The sequence below is a fragment of the Xiphophorus couchianus genome, chromosome 16, assembly GCF_001444195.1.
Source record: "Xiphophorus couchianus chromosome 16, X_couchianus-1.0, whole genome shotgun sequence".
NCBI classification, from domain to species: domain Eukaryota; kingdom Metazoa; phylum Chordata; class Actinopteri; order Cyprinodontiformes; family Poeciliidae; genus Xiphophorus; species Xiphophorus couchianus.
The window spans coordinates 18,748,957-18,771,788 of NC_040243.1; the positions used below are offsets into that span (position 1 = coordinate 18,748,957).

The 22,832-nt window shown below is 41.7% G+C and overlaps 1 protein-coding gene and 1 long non-coding RNA gene across 2 annotated transcripts in view; one reads left to right on the plus strand and one right to left on the minus strand.

The window, feature by feature from the left end:
- top3a (DNA topoisomerase III alpha) lies at positions 1-21,262 on the plus strand. The gene is made up of 19 exons (XM_028042429.1): positions 1-596; positions 775-834; positions 910-983; positions 1,207-1,282; positions 2,288-2,396; positions 2,483-2,626; positions 2,733-2,903; positions 2,972-3,072; positions 7,438-7,512; positions 7,613-7,695; positions 7,864-8,074; positions 9,058-9,243; positions 9,340-9,469; positions 10,974-11,087; positions 11,177-11,342; positions 11,436-11,582; positions 12,365-12,487; positions 15,978-16,692; positions 18,471-21,262. Exons 1-19 carry the CDS (start codon positions 372-374, stop codon positions 18,627-18,629), a joined length of 3,069 nt encoding a protein of 1,022 aa, XP_027898230.1. The 5' UTR covers positions 1-371; the 3' UTR covers positions 18,630-21,262.
- LOC114160061 (uncharacterized) overlaps positions 12,416-22,832 on the minus strand; it is a 20,841-nt gene continuing 10,424 nt past the window's right edge. Inside the window, exon 4 of the long non-coding RNA XR_003598705.1 lies at positions 12,416-12,545. This is a non-coding gene — a long non-coding RNA (uncharacterized LOC114160061). The remainder of the gene's footprint in view (positions 12,546-22,832) is intronic.

Sequence of the window (22,832 nt, forward strand, 5' to 3'; positions counted from 1 at the left end):
AACTTTTTACGACACTGGGGACTTTACGACACGTTTACGGTCTCCTTTACGGTAATTTTGACTGTCAGGCGCGGATTTTGTAAACAAAGCTAACTGTGTCACTTTGACTGGGCTCGAATCGGTTCATTATATCAACCAGTCTATACAACTTTCTGTTCATTTTCTTTTCTTTATCGATTTTCCATAAACTAAAAGTTAATTTGTTTAGCTGGAGAAAACTTTTTAGCCGTCTGAGAAACTTTCTGAGAGCTGCCACGATGCTTTTAGCACATCCCTGCTAGCTAAGATACTAACCGAGCGGAAGAGCAGCAGAACCGGGGAGGCTGAGTCCGAGGGCAGCCGCTGCTGCTTCATGTGACAGCGGGCCAGGCATGCTGATAGCGCACCTCCTCGGCAGACCCACGCTTCGATCGGGACTACTGCGGGCGAGGACGGGCTTTTCCTGGGCGACACGGAGCCGCTGGTGCTCGGACGCGGCGCAGGGGGCAGACATGATTCGCAGCCGAGCTCAGATCAAGCGGGTCCTCTGCGTGGCCGAGAAGAACGATGCAGCCAAAGGCATCTCTGAGATCATGTCTGGCGGCAGAGCCAGGAGGGTGAGTCACCGCTGATCAGACCTTCACTGTTACTGAAGCTTTTAGGTATCACTGTAATCTGATATAACCTCAGAAAAAGTAAAAGAAAGCTCCCATTATTTCCATTGTTTTGTAATGACAACACTATTGACTTGTTATTCTTTGCCAGCACAGCTCATTATGGGTTTCTCTGTTGCAGAGAGAAGGATTTTCGAAGTTCAATAAAATATATGAGTATGAATATAATCTTTTTGGCCAGGTAAGCAACCAACCATGCATTTGAATATCTGATTGTGATTCTCTCTGATTTCTCTGGTTGTTGTCCTCATCTCAGAATGTGACAGTGACAATGACCTCAGTGTCAGGCCATTTGCTGGGTCTGGAGTTCAAAGCGCCTTTCCAGAAATGGTAAGTTGAAATGAATATATGCCTTTAGTTGCTTATGGCAAGTTTGCCTATGGCAAAGGCATACCTGCTATAGGTATGCCAATGGCATACCAATTGCAATTGTATGCCAATTGGCATGCCATAGGCATACCTATGCCTATAGGCATAGGTTTTCAAACGGAAAGGGTTTCCATTTGAAAACCCTCCGTTTTAACACTTGAAGTTTTGTCGTTTCTCTTCCAAGGCACAGCTGCAGTCCCGTGTTGCTGTTTGATGCAGAGGTAGAGAAGATTTGCCCGGACAACATGGTTCAAATCAAGGTACGGCTGGAACTGAGAGGAAAAACAAAGCACTAAAGCATGTCACTTTAATTTCTTTAAATAGCCGATGTTTGTCTATGTTCATTTAAATTTGTCTTGTAAGGAAAGAAAAGGCATAGGACTAGGGGTGGGCATTACATTGATTAGATTGATTAATCACATATTTTGTTTTTGATTATTTAAATTTTGGAAAATATGTTTGTTTGGGTTTTTTTCGCCGATGCTTTTCTTGGGTATCCAAGGTGATTTTAACTCAATTGCCATCTTGATTCAGTTACTTTCTACTACAACTTCAGGTCAACCCTCAGAAGGAATTGCTGAAGTAAAAGCCATTTTAAGATATTTACTGTCATTTACAGCATTTTTTTAAAAAGTGAGGAAAAAATTTATTAACATCCAAAATCAAAATTGGTTTAAAAAAAACAAAAAGATTTTATTTTTAAGCCATATCACCTAGCGTTAAGAGGAGCCTTGCTTCAGCCAGCTGCCAGCTGAGCCACAGTGCACAGCAACAACTCCAAACACTGGAGGAAAAATCCTGAACTTTACACAACATATGTACATACAGCAGAAACTGTTACAAAATTGATTTTGTAACCATAATTTGTTTTTTAAAGTCTTGGCACAAGATTCTGTTACAGTCACCTCTAGAGGGCGCTGATAAAAAGCTGGACTTTAATGAAGAATATGTGACAATACCATAACTTAGAGAAATGGGATTTATACTCAGAGCAACTGACTCTCTTTATCCTACAGTTTATCAAATAAAACTTTATTAACCACTAATATGTAGAGTGGAACTAAAACTAGCTTAAAATACGCAACTATTTGTATTTCGGTCCTACATCTCATGTCAGTGGTTAATAATCATCTCTTATAAATCTCAGAAAGTCACCTGGACTGTTTTCATTTGGTTATTAAAGCTTTTTTAAGTTGTAAATTGATATAACATGACTTGATTATATAATTAAAAAAGGTCAAATTTTTGTGTTTAATTTTTGGTAGCGGACTCTGGAGAAGGAAGCGAGGCAGTGCCAGGCGCTGGTCATCTGGACTGACTGTGACCGGGAGGGAGAAAACATTGGCTTCGAAATCATTGACGTTTGCAAAGCAGGTTCATATTTATCCACAAACTACTTTTGCACATTATTCCTCTGTCTGCTAATATCTAAAAAAAATATATATATTTCTTTTCTCTAGTAAAACCCAATTTGCAAATCTTTCGAGCGAAGTTTTCGGAGATCACTCCCAACTCGATTCGAAGAGCGTGTGAGACGCTGACGGAGCCCGACTGCAACGTCAGCGACGCCGTCGATGTCCGGCAGGAGCTGGATCTGCGGATAGGTGAGGCGGCGACCGCTCTGTTAAGCAGGAAGATATGAGAACGACTGAAACTCATAAGTTGTCTGACGACATTCCACTTGTCCGTCTGTCTTCTGATCGTCGTCAGGTGCGTCCTTTACCCGGTTCCAGACGCTTCGCCTGCAGAAGATCTTCCCCGAGTCTCTGGCCAATCAGCTGATCTCATACGGCAGCTGTCAGTTTCCCACCCTGGGATTTGTGGTGGAGCGCTTCAAAGCCATTCAGGCTTTTATACCCGAGACTTTCTACAAGATCAAAGGTAAGAATTCCCGTACCGGAAATAAAAGTTGATTGGATTAAAGCTATAAAACCTGCCTTTTGTCTCAGTGCTCCATGAGGTGGAAGAGGACAGTGTTGAGTTCAGCTGGAAGAGAAACCGTCTCTTCCATCACACAGCTTGTCTGGTGCTCTACCAGATCTGCATGGAGGTATGGTTTTTTGGGGGGTGGGGAGGTTAAGAGCATAATCACGGTATTGATTATACCATTGATAACCCTGTAACTTTTGCACATTGAGTCTCATTAACTCTCTAACTTCATTTAATATTTTAGATTTTAGTTGATAGACCGGCTCAACGGAGCACTTAATTGTAAAATCAAAGGAAAATTATACATCGCTTCAACAACCTTTACAAATAAAGTTAGAAAAGTGTGGCATGCACGTGTATTCAGCTCTAGAGGGTCAATATTTGGGTTTTGCACATCTGGAGGCTGGATTTTCTTTTCATATTTATTCTCAAATATTGAAGGAAAGACATGAAATTTGGAAAATATACAAAAACTGGGGAAAAAAAACTAATTAAGTAAAATTTGATATTAAGTGAAAATATTTTATTAATAAACATCAAAGAAATGAGAAAGCAAATTATGAAATGAAAATGAAACTTAATAAAACATTGAGATTAGAATTCAAATTAATAATTAAATAGTTCTAATGTTAAAATTATTGCTGCTGAAAATGACAAATTTATGTTACACCGTACAATCAAATAAGTTTGGAAAGTTCTAATTTTTCAGTTTTTGGAAGCATTATTTGGCACATTAAACACCTTAACAAGCAATTTATTTATTTCTAGATTTATTGTCAATCTTGGCAAGATTTGTCCTCCATATTATTGATAACAGCTGCAAAATGGTCAGTAAGGTTAGGATTGCTACTTGCACTGATATACAGTACAGACCAAAAGTTTGGACACACCTTTTAATTCAATGTGTTTTCTTTATTTTCATGACTATTGACATTGTAGATTCACACTGAAGGCATCAAAACTATGAATAACATGTGGAAATATGCACTAAACAAAAAAGTGTAAAACAACTGAAAATGCCCCTTATATTCTAGTTTCTTCAAAGTAGCAACCTTTTGCTGTGATTACTGCTTTGCACACACTCTGCATTTTCTTGATGAGCTTCAAGAGGTCGTCACCTGAAATGGTTTTCACTTCATAGGTCAACCTGCCCTGTCAGGTTAATAAGTGGGATTTCTTGCCTTATAAATAGTCATGAAAATAAAGAAAACCCATTGAATTAGAAGGTGTGTCCAAACTTTTGGTCTGTACTGTATATCAGTGCAAGTAGCAATCCTAACCTTACTGACCATTTGTATATATGTATATTTTAAAAATATATATATATACATTTAAAATATACAGTATATGTGTATATATTTTAAATATCGCAATAACATTGACCATATTGCACTTCCTTATACCAAAGCATCTTTAGCTGTTTGCTAGTTTGCCCAGCAGCTTCACCAGAACAACAATCCGAAAACACGGCAACGCATCTTAAACAGAACGGGCGAATAACTTGCAACATAAAGGACGTATCCCACCAATAATTATATGTTATCACACTGTAATTAAAACTGGTAGCAAAACCGTATTTGGTATCACCCCAGAGCATCTTGTAGATTCAAGGTCTCCTGTTTTTTTGTTCGTTTGTTTGTTTTTCTGATTTCCGTACTCAGACTGTGTGATGTTGGATCGTCGTTCTGTTCGTTGATCCAGCTTTGGCGCGTTTGAGCTCTAAATCCCGAGTGGTTTCACCCACTGACGACAGAACAGAAGAGGCGTCGTCTGAACTCGGGAGCGTCTTCAAGAGAAACACTTATTCTTTCCCAGCGAGGCTGACGAGCCCTGTAATTATCACTCAGCTAGCTTTTCGCTCTTTTTTTATTTTTTTTTCCCACAGAGCGAGCTGCGAGTGTCGGAAGACAGAAGCGGGTCAGAGCTCACTCCATCACAGGCTGGCTATTACTCCTTTACCTCTGTTTGTTCAAGGTTGGGCCGCTGTTGCATTTCACAGCAACAAGGCTCCGAATGACTGCAGACTGCACGGCATTTACATTTAAGAACAGTGTTTATTTTTCTTTATTCTTTTTTAGGCTGGTACCAAACACTGTTGACCTTGTACTGAAAATAGTGGAGAACAATAGTTCTTATTTTTCCTGACATATAGAGAAATATTTGCCCCTGTAGTACTTTATTGATCACAAAGAGAAATTAAATGTTGTCGTAACTCATATCATCCAAGCATCTTCAAGGAATTGTTGTGGTTGGTGACGCTGTGGGAAGGAAGGATCTCCAGTAGCAGTCAGTGTTTCAACAAATCTGAAGAGGCCTCTGACTGAAGAATGTTGCTGTATGACCGTCGTGACGTGTTAACTGTTCAATATCTGGGCAGCAGAGAAGATATTCCACAATAAAATGTTCTGGAAAGACGAGGAAATGTTTATTTGACGTTTTCAGATGCTAATCAGCTGCTCCCAGCTGTAAAAGCAACACCACATTGCCACGGTGACACATCATAATAACTGTCCGAAAGTTTTAAAAAAGTGACAGCAATACTCCTTCCAGATGCAGAGGTGTGCAAACATGTGACGCCTCAACCAGAAAATGACGAATAAAGCTACGAAAACCAATCAGAAGTGACGTAGCAGAGAAACTGCAACACGCCGACGCAGTTCTTGAATTTTAGAAATTCAGGAATGTACTGAGCATGAGAGTACAGGGGGCTGAATACAGATGTACGCCACACTTTTCAGATTAGAATATTGAAAACTATTTATTGTTTCCTTTCCACTTTGCGAGCATTCAATGTGAACCCCGTCAAACTCTTTTGAGCCACCAACGCTGGATGATTCACTCTTTTAGACTCCAACCTTCATTCACTGTTTAGATTTTCTCTTTTCAAAACAATTTTTCTTTTTTTTAATTACTACGATATGTAGTTTTCTGCAAATGACTGCTTTTATTTTGCTATTACAGAAACTCGCTGGTGATACCAGAGCCTGCTTATTAAACTCATGCCTGCAGTGTGTATGCGTGTGTGTGTGTGTTTGCTCTCTGATGTACCTTAACAATGGCCAACCGCTTTGATGTCTTTCTGTCCGGTTTCAGTGCTCACCAAAGCACTGAGCCTGCCTTTGTCAACATGTTCAGTGGCATCCACATAAACACAGACTGTGGGAGAACCACAGTTCTGGTTCTGTTTAACCTCAGTGCAGCACTTAATATTGCTGACCATGACATATTACTTAAAGGACTGGACAGCTGGGTTGGTACAGTACTTGATTGGTTCGATTTCTTTGAGTCAATAGGTAATTTTTCATCGACTCAGACATTAGTCTCACGTGGGGTTCCCCAAGTTTCAACCCTGGGAACCCCTGTTATTTTATATCTATATGCTCCCACTGGCTCAGGTTATAACATAAGTTTTGTTACCATAGCTACACAGATGATACACAGCTCTGCATTATGATGTCACCAGGTGACTCTGAACCCATCCAATCACTGAACAGATGCTTAGAACAGATAAATGTTCGGATGTGCCAAAACTTTCTCCAGCTGATTAGAAACAAAATTTAAGTTATTACCTTAGGACCTGAAGAGGAACGATCTAGAGTTATATATCTAGAGTTATAGATCTAGAGTTATGGATCTAGAGTCAATGCACAGCTTCAGTTATTACAACTAAAAACTAGCGATCAGGCCCGAAACCTAGGAGTAGTGATGGACTCTGACCTGAACCTCCAGAGCCACATAAAGACAGTTACAAAGTCGGCCTTCTATCACCTGAAGAACATCTCCAGGACTAGAGGACTAATGTCTCAGCATTAGAGAAACTCATCCATGTGTTTATCTTTAGTCGCTTTGATGACTGCAACGGTGTCTTTACAGGTCTGACTAAAAAGCTGCAGAAAACCAGGCAGATGGAGCACATCACACCAGTTCTAAAGTCCCTGCACTGGCTCCCTGTAGCTCAGAGAATAGACTTTAAATTCTCCTGCTGGTTTATAAATCACTGAATTGTTTAGTTGCATCAACCTTCCAGACCATTGAGGTCTTCTGGTTCTGGTCTGCTCTTCATCACCAAACATGGAGTAGCAGTTTTCAGCTTCTATGCTCACAAACAAACTTCCAGAAAACTGCAAAGCTACAGTTTTTAGCCTTCAAATCAAGACGAAAAACCCCACTTCTTCTGACCTGCCTTCGATTAACAATGACCAGAACCTCTTTAATTGCAGTCTGTATTCCAACTTTTTATCGCTTTCCTTATTACACCACTGCTGTATAATGTTCTTATCTTTTGTTTTCATCATATAAATCACTCTGAACAGCCTTGTTGCTGAAACGCGCCATGCAAATAAACTTATCCAGAGGTGTGTCTCAGCAGCTCCTGCAGCTAACACAACACACTGCGGTCCGTTTAGAAAATGTTTGTTGACTTGTGCGAACAAATACGGTTCAAAAGTAACCCGTGAAAAGAGAATATATTATCATTTATTTCCAGGATCCCATAGCAACAGTCACCTCAGTAACAAGCAAACCCAAGAGCAAATGGAGACCACTGCCTTTGGACACTGTGGTAAGATAATAAAAGCAAACAGCAACACGTATGATGTAAGCCGCAGCATGAAGAATCGTTTTCTTGTTTGCAAAGTCTTCTGTGTTGATCTGACGTGCAGGAACTGGAGAAACTGGCGTCTAGGAAGCTCAGAATAAATGCCAAAGAGACGATGAAGATTGCTGAAAAGCTTTATACTCGAGGGTGGGTATAGCATTAAGTTCATTAGTCCTCCATCTTTACCTGCCTGTCAGAGTCTTTCCCGTTGATAGACACTCAGGGACCTTCTGGTGTTTTGCAGAGCGTCGTTTCTCTGTGCGAATACGACATGACGCTGCATTTTTATTTAATTTTTTTTAATTTCCTGTTCAGGTTAATCAGCTATCCTCGCACAGAAACCAACATATTTCCTGCAAACCTTCCCCTGGCGCCCCTGGTGGAGCAGCAGGCGCAGAGTCCGGAGTGGGGGACGTTTGCCCAGCGGGTTCTGGACCAGCCTGGGGGCCCCAACCCACGGCAGGGCAAAAACTCTGACCAGGCCCACCCTCCCATACACCCCACCAAGTACACCAACACGCTGCAGGTGCGTTGGTTCACGTCGTTTTTGTTTTCATTCTTTACTTCTTCTTTTTTTCTTCTTCTTTTTGATTCGTTTTTGGGGGGGGAAATTATTTGTAGCAAAATCAAGTGAAATTTTTAGGTTACATAAGATTCTCACGGTAGAAGTAACCTTGTGGTATTTATGCAAACATTCAAGATGGCTGCTCCAAATGAGCCAGGTTCTGGTTCTGCTGGAGGTTTGTTCCTGTTAAAGCTGAGTTTTTCCTTGCCACTGTCGCTACACACATGCTCAGTGAGAGAGAAGCTTTGTAAACAATTTACATAATAATTTGAATTTGTCTACATTGTTTGACAACTAGGATCAATTGGAATGATTGAATTGAGTCAATTATATTTCATCTATAAACTTATTTGAGACGACATTTGATGTGAGTTAGCGTCGTATAAAACAACTGAAATGAATTTAAACAACATTTCTAGGCTGACTTAAAAAGTTGGGAAAGGTATGAAACTGTCTTTTCACAATGTTAGTCTGCAGAAGAGTGTAAAAATTAAACCGATTACATGAATAGGTTTTATAACTAGACTTTTATGTCATTTAAATTTTTCCAGTTGAAGTGAATCCAACAGTTACCAGGTGACATTACAGATTGAGCGTTTACAAAAGCATTAAACAAATCGAAAATCACAAACTGCCCTTTGAAGAGTTTATCTATTTAATAGTCATTGAATTTTTCAGTCCATATTGAACAGCAATCATGCTTCAAAATGTGAAATTAGAGCAGATCTGAATTAGCTCCGGTGCTAAACGAATTTGGGGAAAAAACAACTAAACAGCCCTTTAATTCTCTTCTGAATTTGAAGCCAGATTAAGTATAATGCTGTTTTGTGGAACATACCGACGTTGAAATCCGACTTGGTAAAAGTTTTGCCAGAAGGTCGTAGAAACCGATGGAAACATGTCGAACGTGCGTGGAAATCTCGATTGTGTGTCTCGTTTCCCAGGGCAACGAAGCACGTGTGTATGAGTTCATTGTGCGGCACTTCCTGGCCTGCGTTTCCCAGGACGCTTTGGGGCACGAGACGGTGGTGGAAATAGAAATTGCTCGGGAGAAGTTCTCCACATCTGGACTCATGATTATTGCAAGGAATTACCTGGACGTCTACCCGTACGAGAGGTGGAGCACAAAGGTGGGCTTACTTTTTATTTTTGTGTTGAAAGTACCGATCGCTTCTACTCTAAGTGACTAATTAAGAAAATTGCATTGTTGTTTGTTTGTTTTTCAGCTGTTACCAGTTTATGAGCAGGGCTCCCAGTTCCAGCCCTCCGCCATTGAGATGGTGGACGGACAGACGAGTCCGCCTCAGCTGCTGACCGAAGCCGACCTCATATCCCTGATGGAGAAGCACGGCATCGGTAAATCTGTCTAAAATGAAAAAAAAATATATGTCATCAGCTTCTGTGAGACCTCGCTAAACTTTGAAGAGCAGAAGCAGGAGTACTTTCTATAGATCAATTACTTTATGGCAATAGCGCTACTGATGCCTTCTCTTATGAAGAATACAGGAAACACAGAGGCATCGGGCCTTAGAAAAGAAAAAAACAAAATGTTACGCTGTGTGGCTCTTGAGCCACAGGTACTTTCTCCGGGGAGAAAAGAGACGGATCTTCCACAAAGTTGTGAAAGTGTGGAATTAACCCTTTATGACCCAAGTTTCAAATGTCCCCCTGGATATTTCTCATTTTTTCTTTAAATGTCCTTTGAGGTAATATATTTGCCCATTTATCCATAACAACTAAAACTTTCAATATCTAGCAAGTTATTGTCGCAATTTACCGTCTATTAAAAGAGCATCCCTCAGATTAATTTCCCTCCCTGCTGCGGCGGGGGTGAAATTACCGTAGTAACCCGATGCCGGCTGGAAAGCGCAACGTCTCCCCTTTCAGAAACCGTTGGAATTTTTCAGATTGCGCAAAAGTGTGGCGGAATTACGTTACTGCAAATTTGGTTGTACCGTCGGCGCTCCTTTCGGTCTGGAAGGGTCAAGTTGGAAATAGTTTTAAAGTCTGACAAAGTACGGAAAAAACTAAATAAATTAGAGTTGGGGGAAAATGTTTATATTACCAAACTTAGTTTTCTTTTATTCAAACAGTTGGCCTGATCATCCGTATTTGGTTTTAATTCACTGTAGAAATATCTACCATAAATACAAGGTAAAGTTTTATACTGACACCCAAATATTTGATTTAATTTAGTTCATAATGTAGCTTAGCTTAGTTTATTAAGGATCCACATTTAGCTGCAGCAATGCTGCCACTACTCTTAAAGTGGTCCACATGTCATTACATTACTATAACAGTTTTTAGAAATGAAATTAAAAAAAACAACTACATGGAACGTGTCAAAATACATGTAATTTTAGGTTAAACACATAGTTAATTGCAGTACAATAAGTTCAGTTCACATCCAGGAACTTATACATTGTTTGCAGATTGCTAAAATATAGTTTTATTTGTCCTCTTAAAATTTGTGCCATCTTTAAATGTAACGTCGGTTGGCATTTAATCCCAGAGTTAATCCTTACTGAGAACGCTGGGAATATAAATCTGCCAAAGTGTGTCATTTTGACTTGGGGAAGAAAATTGTAGGGAGTTAAAAGCAGCAATTACTAAAGTGTATAAAAGTGTTTTAAAATGTTGATGTTATGTTGATGTTGTAAAAGAGATAGCTAAACACAGAAGCACTGGTACCGGTTGTACATTTTTACTGAAAATAAAAACAGTAGAGCCAGGAAACTAACATCCTTAACACAGAGGGCTGTGCCAGGGTTACTTTCTGTGGCTATAAAAAAACAAGGCATATATCGTGTTTGTTTAAAATGTAGTGTGTGATTTTCTGCACTAAATGTGTGTATTCCAGGAACGGATGCGACCCACGCAGAACACATCGAGACCATTAAGAGTCGCATGTACGTCGGTCTGACTGCGGACCAGAGGTTTCTCCCCGGGGAGCTCGGCATGGGACTAGTGGAGGGTAACTTCGCCCGCGTCTCCGCGCCGCAATGTGCTGCGTGAACCGCGGCGTCGTTAACATGCCGTCGCCCGTGGCGATTGTGCGTCCAGGTTACAACTCCATGGGCTACGAGATGTCGAAACCCAACCTGCGCGCCGAGCTGGAGGCCGACCTCAAGCTGGTGTCGGAGGGCAGGAAGGACAAGCGGAGCGTTCTGCAGCACCACATCCAGAAATACAAAGCTGTCTTCATAGAGTCCGTGAGGAAGGCGAAGAAGTTAGTCTTTAAATTATACGACGACGGAGCGGATTGGCGCCCTGCGTACGCTGTGTCCTAGAAACATGTCGCTGCTTTTTCTCGTCGCTGCAGGTTAGACGAGGCTCTGTCGCCGTACCTGGGCGCAGCTCTGGAGCTGCCCGACGCAGAGCAGCTGGACATGGAGGTCCCGCTGCCGGTCAGGAAGTGTCCTAACTGTGGGCGGGACATGGTGCTGAAGAAGAAGAGGGAGGGAAACAGGTGAGAACAGAGAGAGAGAGAGAGGGACTGACTAACTCTAAATAAAGTAACAAACCTTCGTCTAGTCCAGGGGTGGGCAACTCCAGGCCTCGAGGGCCGGTCTCCTGCAACTTTTAGATGCATCTCTACTTCAACACACCTGAGTCAAATAATGAGGTCATTAGCAGGACTTTGGAGAACTTCACTGCACTTAGGAGGTGATTCAGTTATTGGATTCAAGTGTGTTGGACCAGGGAGACATCTAAGATTTGCAGGACACCGGCCCTCGAGGACCAGGATTGCCCACCCCTGGTCTAGTCCATAGTTCCACATAAACTTACATGTTTGAATTTCAATCTTAGTCCAGAAGCAACGTTTTTGTTGTTTTTGTTTAGCATTTTTCCACATCACAGTCACAAATATCAGTGTATTTTTGGGGATTTGATGTGATAGACCAACACAAAGTAGCACATAATTGTGAAACAGAAGGAAAACGATGTCTGGTTTTCTAATTTTTTACAAATATTAGTCAGAATAATGTTGGAGGATTTGTGTTTGAAGCACCTTTTGGCTGCAGCTTTATGCATCTAGAAAACAACATTTTTTGCAGCTTCTTTTCTGCCAAATAGATCCACCTCAGTCCTCGGTCCTAGCATAAAGTGTCTATAAAACACAATGACGTAACATGGGAAAATGTGAAGAAGTACAAGCCCAATATGGCGATCCCACTGCTGGATTCATTATCTGGACAACATTAGATGAAACACAACTAATTGGCCTGTTTCCTGTGTGTGTATCTGCAGTAGGTTTCTGGCCTGTGTGGGCTTCCCGGCCTGTAAGACGGCCGTCTGGTTCCCGGACGCGGTGCTGGAGGTCAGCAGGGATGACGGGGTTTGTCCCACATGTCAACCGAGCCCCATTCACCTGTGAGTACCGACACCACGCCTCCCTGCGACTCTTTAGCTCCGGCGCTGAAGAGTTACACTGTAAAAAGTGGCAACACTGATTCGCACGCCTTTTTTTTTACCTCCTAACAAAGCGGTTGCCCACAATGAGCCTCATTTAGTAGCTGTCAAGACTGAATCTAATAGCATAAACACAACGTTCTCATCACTCTCAAGATTCAGAAAGTTGTTTTTTGATGATTGGATCTGTCACCTGATTAAGTGAAAGTCCAAAACATTGAGGGGGGGTTTTCGTCAAATGTTGTTTTTCCAAAACACAAATACGTCAGGGGAAGTATGACGCCATATTTGTGTCAGCTTGGGGACATCCCTGTGCTTCCTGTTGGGCTGCTGTGGTTCAAAAGATCATAATGGCAGGAGGTGCCGCTATATTAAGGGGAATCTGTTCTGACACATTAAAACTAACATCCAGGGAAATCCAGCTTTTTTTATTACTCAAAACAAACAACATTTATGAGCAGATTACAGTGTAAATGCACCAATTAATTGATTAGACAATAAAAGCAGCTCAAAAAGTTCTTTGATGTTCTGGGTTTGTTTGCGACCTCATAGATGAGTAATTGTGGTCAGCTGGCCATTCACATAAAGGTTGTTTCATGTTTTCTCCACTGATAATGACTCTCACTGCGGTTCACTTGAGTCCCAAACTATTAGAAATGCCTCCTGTTGCCCTTTTCTATACGGATTTCAGTTCATTTCTTCCTCATCTGTTCTTAATGCAGTGTAAGGTTTTCCCCCAAAAAACTTGTTAAGCCTGGTGGTTGGGTGCTAGGGCAGTCATTCATCCAGCGGCTCGTCGTGTTTTTGAGTTAAACAATATTTAAAGTTGACATGAACTTTGAAAATATCACTTGATAATTATGTGTTATTGAAAGATTAACACCTGAACACCAACTATAAAGTCTTAAAAAATGCAAACATTTTGAAAGACTTATATAAATAAGCAATGCTAATCCTGGTGGGGGCACAAGTAAAGCCTGGTGGCCCGCCAGCCTTATAATACACTGGCGGAAACCCTTGAGTGAGACAGCTTCTGCTCATTCATAATTAGGCTCGGGAGTGTGTAGTAAAATTCAAGCTAAAGAACGGATTACACAGTAGCTGCGTTTATATTGGCTGTAAAATTGCGCATAATTGGAATCACTAAAATAATTTTGCTTTATTGAAAAAAACGGCAATTTTTAAAAAAAAAACTCACGTTTTACGACTAAATGTTTTGAATGATCAGGTTTGTCGGCCTTATTGAGATTAGTGTATTTCGCAAATCTGCAGTCTGAACGTTATTGCGAGTCATGTGACGAACGACTGGATGTTATTACTGGCGAAAAAGACAAACAAGACGGCAGGAAGTGACAGGAGGGTGATGGAGCGGAATGTTTTTTAATGACTCAACGCGTGAGCAAACGTATTCACATGTGATTTCACTTACCTCTCTGATTTAATGGCAACGCCGAAATTGTGTTGTTTCGACATTGAATAGCGAGAACGCTTTGCACACAACTGTGCTGAAAACGCAGCTACAGTTAAAACATGACCTACCAGGAGGGTGGAGTTTTATTTTTATTCTTTAAATTCTCAAATCTATCGTTAGGAATCTGAGACATTTTTAATCGTGACAAAAAAAGCAGAAAGCCATTATTTCGACAACATTTTTTATACAGCATTTGTTCAGCGATTGCTTGCTTCTCTTAAAAGTTGCCTAACGACAGCTTTAAAAAAAAAAAAAAGATTTCCACTCCATCTCACTGCTTGGATGTTTCGGAGGAAGCACAACTCATCATTTTCCTCTCAGCACGATTCAACCCCGCAGGAACTACACTACTGTTCTTCTGCTACCTTCAGTTTCCTCTGAACCATGACAACAACAACAAGGACGACGACGGCAACGACGACTCGGTGAAGCTCTGGAGCCCATCGGCGGCCTCTTCCGCTGCAAGAGCCGCGACTGAACTCTTGTTTACCCAAGTAGGCGTTAACCCCCTGAGCACCGGCCTCGGCTCGGTCCAAATATAGGGCACGCTCGCTCCGAGTCAGCCAAAGTGCTCCACACCAGCTCCAGTTACCATAGCAACCGGGCTTCACGGAGCTTAAAGTTGAGCTTCGCCGCTTGTTCTCAAAGCGGTGTTGTTTTTTTCCAATCACTTTTTGGATAACTCCTGTCCGTCCTCAGCCGGGTCCGGGTCAGAAGACGAATCCGTTCATCGTGTCGTGCGTCTCTGACTGGCTGCAGCCGGCACCAGCCGAGAATACGACAGGTCGGGTCCGTTTTAGCGTCGTTTGTGAATGTTTGCAGCCCAGCGCATCGATCTGCTGCCTGCTGCAGTTCAAGCCTCCTCCCCGCGCCCCCTGTGGTGGCTCTCCATCGCTTTGACCCAAAAAAACAAACATCATTAAGTATTAAATCATGTTTGTGTATGTAGTAACATTCCGGAGGATCGGTTTTAATAGTTTCCTGTGTTTGTTTTAAGATTTATATCTGCTTAAACGTGGAAGACAACATCATCACCTTTCTGTTTGCGCCACCATTCCTCTTGATTCTGGAATAAAACTCTTAAACAACTGAACACTTGCAAAGCGGAATGCAGCAAAAATAATATTCAATAGCAAAACTGAAGCTAAAATACAAACGTGATTAATTGGGCTGGCACTCTCTTACAACAAACCGTTTAAAATGTCACGGTATTCCAATCTTTTCTTCTCTTAACACCTAATGTGAATTACTCTAAAAGAATAATTCATTTAATCTGGAATTTATCAGGGGATAATCTTTTAGAATGATTAATTTTTGCATTAAATTTGTGGGAAGAAAAAGATTTATTAAAATTTGTTTAAAAAATAAAATAAAAAACACGAATCCCAAAAACAGAACAAGAGGAAGCCTTATGTTACTACAGACTTTTTGAAATGAAGAACTTTGAGTTCATCCTTGGTAAACCAGTTAGTGGTTTTTCACCTCTGAAACTGCGTCAGTATGCTTGATCCTAATAGTATTTATTAATTATTAATAGTTTATTAATTTAAGGCCTCTTGTAATGCTGCACAGCTCTATTTAATTGTATGAAGGACGGTCTTGAGAATAAAGTGCATGTTTTGCCTCTTGATGACAGTTTACTCTTTGTCTTTTGTCTTAAATATGTAAAAATATTTACATATTTTATGTAGTGCATTGCAAAACTAGTTACAACAGGATACAAGATTTTCTGAAAAGTGTGGTGTGCATTTGTGTTTAGCCCCCTTCTACTCTGATACGTCTTGATGAAATCCAGTTTAAAGTGGGGTTAGGTCATAAAAATATGTCAACAGCTTTGACCTTCTGAGTACGGCTGAAATGATTAGTCGCAGTTTTCTGATTATTATTTGTAAAAAATAATAATAATTAAAAACCGTGTGCAGTGTGGTTCTTTTTTCATTCTATACTTTGAGCAAAATTTGTGTTTCCCGACTTTTTCAGGCTGAAGTTTAAGTTCCGCAGAGGCAGCGTTCCTCCCATGATGCCTCTGGAATTTGTTGGCTGCATCGGTGGCTGCGACGAGACGCTCAGAGAGGTTTTGGACCTCAAGTACCTTGGAGGAGGAGGAAGAGGAGGAGAAGGACGAAGCAGAGGACCGGGAGATGCTACAGGATGGAGTGGAGGAGGAGGAGATGATGCTCCGCCTCCGAGGCCCCCGAGACCGCCACCGCCCAGACCCTCCATGCCTCCTGTTCCCGCCTGGACCCACCAGCCCAGACCTCCACCAGGTGGCAGTGGCGTCCGCGTGGAAGCCAGTAGCGACGTGATCGTCTGCAACTGCGGCCAGGACGCGCTCCTCCTGACGGTGCGCAAAGACGGCCTCAACCAAGGCCGCCAGTTCTACAAGTGCAACTCCGGGGCCTGCAACTTCTTCCTGTGGGCGGATCAGCCGAATCAGCAGGGGGCGCCGCCGCAGAGCAGAGGACCCCCGCTGTCGGCGCATAGGTCTCCTCAGGCTCCCAGGGCCTCGCTGGGGTTCGGGAACACGTCCGGAGGCGGCAGAGGGCACACCGTGTGCAACTGCAACGACAACGCCGTGACCCGCACGGTGCAGAAGGACGGACCCAACAAGGGCCGCATGTTCCACACCTGCGGGAAGCCGAGAGACCAGCAGTGCGGCTTCTTCCAGTGGGCTGATGAGAACGTACCTCCACCAGGCAAGGCTCACACACGGTTCCACTTTCAGTATTAGTAATCGGCATTATAAATCTACAGCCTTATTTCCCAGTGTGTCCTAAGATTAACCTGATCTTTATCTAAATAGCATCTGTTATCAAAATGAGACAGAGGTATGCAGAAAATTCCCCTAAAAGTTTCGGTTTGTTAAAAGTGAAACCGAAGCTAGTCCTGCATCAGATATAAACACACGCATAGACACACACACACACACACACGCACACGCACACACACACACACAGTAAACCAAAGTCCATGGACGTGTACCACTTCAGACAGCAACTAATTTGTTGAGCCCAAAGCGTTTTGTCTCACATTTTGTCTGGGCTCTTAAAAAAGCCATGAGACTAAACATGCTTACAGTAAACAGTGCCTTACAAAGACATTATTTACACCATGAATGTTTTTCTATTTTGTCATGTTACAGCAAAACACGGTGTATTTACTGGGATTTTATGTCATGTATCAACACACAACAGAGCACAGTCGCAGGTCTGTCACAATAACAAGTTTTGCTGGACGATAAATTGTCCCAGAAGTTAAAGCATGAAAAAAACAATAATGTTGTTTTGAGATCGTTTTCAAGTGATATATTGATAACGGTAAGGCAATAAATCAATAATATCGATAGACATGTGATTAGGCCTGGCACAATAATCGATAAATCAATTAATCGCATGATAAATTAAATCAAACTCAATAATTTTCACTTGCATAATTTATTGTTTTCCTCTTTTTCTACCAAAAACTGGATGATAAAAGTCTTCAGTCTGGTGATCTGGTCTCAACCAGCCCTTATAAAACTGAAGGACAGTTTTGCTTCATGATTCATTTTATTTTTTTGTTTCCGTTTTGTTTGTTTATTGTGGATATTTAAAATGTCTTTCAGTTCCAGTGTTAAAGGTTCATCAGAATGTAAAGTTTATTCATCTTTGAGAATGAGTTCTTGCATTATTGTTATTTTAGCTGCTCAACCTTCTCACAGCTAGCTAACTAACTCACTCGCTCTTTGGTTGCCTAGCAACAACCTGTTGAGTAACTTGCGCAGCAGCAGTTTCATGCTTCGTCATCGTGCCTAATAATGACACAATGACGTAAAAAATAAAATTGTTTATTTCTAATTAGAAATAAACAACAATGGTGGAGAAAATAAGTACAACAGTTGGGGAGGACGATGTGGAAAAACATGAAACGTCACGCCACCAGTTTGGCAGTATTTCAGATATTCAAAACAGAAAACGACGCAATAATTATCGATATCGACTGGTGTGAAACACTTATATCGTGATACGTTTTTCAGCCGTATCGTCCAGCTCTAAGTAATGCAAGCAATTTATGATGATCATTTAGCTAGAAGACATTTTAAATATCCAAAATGAATAAATAAAATATCAGAAACAACAAATCAAATGTATACTAATGTCTCTATAAACAAAATAGTTATTCAAAAAAAAGTAATAAGTTGAGGACAAATGCTCCAGGCAGAAGACTTTTGTCATCCAGGTAGAAAAAGAGAGAGAGAGACAAACAATCAATCATGCAAATGTAATTTTAGTTTGTCATGCGATTAATTGATTTATTGCGACAGGCTTGCATAATTGTGGAGTGGAGGAAAAGATTTGCATAGCTCAAATATTTTTACCACATATAATCAGCCTCTGTGAGGCATTACTTGATAGATTACAATAGATTACAATTAGCACTTTTTGTCAAGCAGCAAAATCAAACTTCTCCATGTCTCCTTCCTCGTCTTCCTTCGGTGGAGGATTTAACGCATTTAACGAAGACGGAGGGAAGACGGGGAGGAAGACGGCAGGAGACGGCGCCACCGGCAGAGCTCCCGCTGCGAGGAAACCGCGGACCTGCGGCATCTGCCACATGCCGGGACACACCCGCGTCACCTGCCCTCAGCGGTGACCGACCGGATCCGGAGCGCCGTGACGTCGTCAAGACGCCACCGGTTTTGCTTTGCGGTGGACAATAACGAGCGTGTTTATCAAGTGCCTCTTCGCAGCAGGTAGACGTCCCCTGGTTTCGCAACTCTTCCCGTAAAGTGAAAACAGGTTCGACTGCAGGACCAACGGCTGTAAACAGATTTAAGAGAGCAGAGTTGCGCCTCTGAACAATGGCATGAAAGAGAAACTAAAACTCTGTTTGTTCTGCTCTGATCCGATCTCCTCTCTGAGGACAGCTCAAGGTTTCATGTGTCATACGTAACTCTTTTTTTTTTTACCCCTGGAGTTGAAAGACAGAGGAGGGGAGGGTTAACCTTATGAGGACAATAATCAGAACCAAAATTAGATGCACGATGAACTCTTTTAAGAAGGGGAATTTAAGCCTGTTTCGCTAAAGTCAAACTGTTAAGTCGAGGCTCTTTTATGGCCGGAGGGAAACATCCAGGGAGAGACTCAGCGCCGCACACGACAGTGCTGGACTACTTTTAAAAACTTGTAGGTGTTTGTAACCACGGCAACTCTGAAGATGCTCAACAAGTTAATTGTTCGCTTTTCTCTGCTGGCCCTTGGATCGGATGTGTCCTTCCCCCCATCCAGCCACGGAGAAGTGTGTTAAATAAAAGGCAGGCAGGTCACGACTGTCTGAAGGTGTAATTAGCTATACTTTATTTAAAATGCTGACTTTTACTAGTAATAATTTAAACCAGAGAAGTATTTTACTGTCGTGTTATTTTTGTTGACGCGTGAAGCGTTTATTAAAACACAAAGCCATTAAAAAGGAATGGTCAGCTCTGCGTATTTTTATTTTTTTTTATTTTTAAGCCTGGTTGACGATGATAAACGTTTCTGTCTTTGCACACAGGCAGGGCTTTGCTTTTTGGGGAAGCTGGGTGTTGTTTTGAGTCTGTGGCGCTTTTCCTTTTGCTTTTGGTTTTTGCTGTTTTGGTCTGTGAAACTTGGAAAAAAGCCCGAGATATTCCGTCAGCTCTCAGTGTGTCAGCGTTGGGCAAACTTCTTGACCCTGACTCGGCAGCCGAGTTCATGTTTTGGACTTCCCTGCAAAAAATGCCCAGTCATTAGACTCACTGAAACCAGATACTTAACATGCAAAACTATGTATATATTTTTTCTCTCTCTCGTTTATTTAAAAATGCTAAGTATTTCACATGCCATTTTTAATTAGAAATGTAAAAAATACATATATATTATTTATTATCCTTGAGGGATGCCTGCATCTTATCCTATCAGACATCGAATGTTTGGTTTAGTGATGATAACTGTAAATCTACCAGTCAGGCTTTAACCTTTCCACATGCGCAACCACCCTAAACATACAACAAATACTCAGATGAAACGCCTTTGAATAAGAACACATTCATGTGTCAGAGTGGCCCAGTCAAAGTCCAGACCTATACCCAATTGAGAAGCAGTGGCAAAGCTTGAAAGTTGATGCTAAAGTAAGACTTTTCTCGATGTTACTGTCGTTTTTGGAAGCAGCGATAACTGCAGTGGTTGAATACCGTCACATAAAATCTACAACTAAACACACTTAAGTAAAAAAAAAAAAAAAAGAAAGAAAAAGTAGGGAAGTTTACAAGTAGGGCTTTAAACTCTTCTGCAACTGCGCCGCATCTTAAAAGTATCCGCTGATCTCCGTGGAGCTTTAAATTTCGTCAGGGTCTGGTTGGGACAGCATTCCCAGAAATGATTCCCTCCTCACTTCATCGGAGATCCACTTTAAGTGGTGATTTCCCCGCGGGAATCAGAGCGGGGACAAAACCCAAAAAAAAAAAAAAAAAAAGGAAGGGAAGTAAAAACGGATACCCGGCAGGGGGAGGCTGTAATGTTTTACTGCTCTCTGTAGTTGTGTTGGTTTTCCAGAGAATATGCAGCGATGCCTTTTACTGGCACGTTTGATGACTCACGCGTGACTCATAACGTGGGTGGGAGTCCGTGTTGTTTCTTCCCTTTCCCTTTCCCCTCGCCGCACCGGCTCCTACGACTCCGCGATTACAGGAGTATCCAGGCAGATAAACGAGTCATGTGACGGGTCGTGTTGTTTCTCTGAATCGGAGGCAATAAGCTTTCACTGACGGGAAGCAAACGGCGCCGCATCCCTGCAGGGTGACTACGGAAAAGGCAAGAGGAAGGAAACAAAAACACCCCAGGGTGCAGCGAAATGTCCCGATAGGAATTACTGGAATCATTTCTTTTATTTTTTGTTTGTTTGTTTGTTGTCATTGTGCAGAAATACTTGCCCGACAGCAGCGCGCCTGTTTTCATCGTTTAAGAAGTTTACAGACGCGTGAATGTCGTTATTATTTAGGGATTTTGAAGATGTTGGGGCTTATTCCCTCACGATGAAGTAAATGAATTTATTAGATTTTCTAAAAAGAAATTTGAGCTCTTTAAAAAAAAAAAAAATCAACTTAGAATCAAAACCGCTCATGCAACCTCTTAATATCGCACTCGTATTCGGATAAATGTTCCTGCAAACTGCGTTTTGTTTTGTCTTCTGGTGGAAATCTGAGCACGCTTCATATCTTAATTGGTGGATTTCATTAGAATTTCCAGATTTTCTTTCACATCTTTTTTTTTTTTTTTTTTTTTAAATAAATCTTGGTCCCAGACCTTTCCAGGTTCTGTATTTATTCCAAAACCAGCGTCGATGAATGTCTGGGAACGTTGTCCCGTTCATGTTTAAGTGAACTTGCCTTTGTGTGCATCACTGGCAGCTCAAAGGACCCTCAGCATGATGCTGTCGCCTCTGTGCTTGAAGGCTTGGGGTGGTGTTAAAGCCTGGCCAGGTCCTCCAAAGTCAGTTTTAAAACCGGGTTAGTTAGTGAATGCTAATATATAGCAGGCGTAATTGCATCTGGTGGTTCGTGGACTCTTCCTGACCGTTCTACCTGATGTTGTTTTGTCTGAAAGAGGTGACTCAGGTAAGATTACTGAAAATTGCCAGTTTGGTGTTCAAACCGGACTGCGATCCCAAGCCGAAATTGGTTTTGAAATGAATAAAGCAAGCTAATATTAACCATCGGCAGCGAGTGCGAACCGCGTACATGTGCCGAGTGACAGGGAGGTGACCAGCTTCTGGAATGGTCACAACATGAAGTGTACCTGTTTAGCGACCAGTTTTCGTGAGTTCTGCCTTTCTGAAGAGCGGGGAGGTCAAACAGCCAGCCAAAATGATGCCAGAAGTTTTTCTTGAGATTTAAAAAAAAAAAAATGCTTAGATTGTCTGAAACTTGCTAAAGGAAATTAAAACACACACAGATTCAGGTGTTTGTCAGCTACGCTCTCAGTCGGGCCGCAGTTCTTGTGGTACCACCTACAGCAGCGGACTTCCCAATGATGTTACTGTTGTCATCATATATGCATAAGTAGTTTGTTATTGTGGTTTCTTGGTTTTGTTTTCTCTCTTTCTGAGGCAGACGTCAACGGTGCTGACTTCTGTTATCTCTGTGCTTTTTTCTCTACTCAAGAAAAGCACCTTTTCTCCCTTTCTTTTCCATCTCTGCGTCCAATTACATTTGAAATGAACCCAAAACAACGTCTAGCAATGTCTCATATATATCAAATCTGTTGGGCTTCTCCTATTTAGTGCCTCACTGCCGACCAGATGTTAAAAAATAAAAAACTTTAAAAAACACTTGTCTCAAGGCACATGTATATATTTGGACTCTTGAGTTTCTAATTGCCAACTCTGCCTGCAAAGAGATGAGTAAAGTTCCTCTTAATCCCTGTGGTTTGTTTCCAGAATGACTGATGATGTCATGGTGAGGTCACCAGGCTTCGCTGTGTTTATGCCTCTTGTCTTTAGATTGCAAACTGTGGAGCAAGAGCTTTTTTATTTGCCATGAGGAAGGCAACCAGAAGCACAAAAACGCAGAGCAGAAGCTGCCGGTTTGAAGACAATCATTTTTTTGTTTGTTTCCCTGAAAGCATCAGCTGTTCAGATGGAAGCGACCAAAACGTCTTGACTGAGCCACTGCAGATTTAGGAGGGAGGGGAGGGGGTCAGAGGTCAATAAATCTGTTTTCATCCCTCAGCTGTTCGACGGCTCTTCCTACTGCGTCATCCTCGTCTTTCTGCAGTCTCCATAACAACAGTTACCATGACATCCGGTGCCCGTAAGCGATGCGAGTTTTCCAGGTGCAGA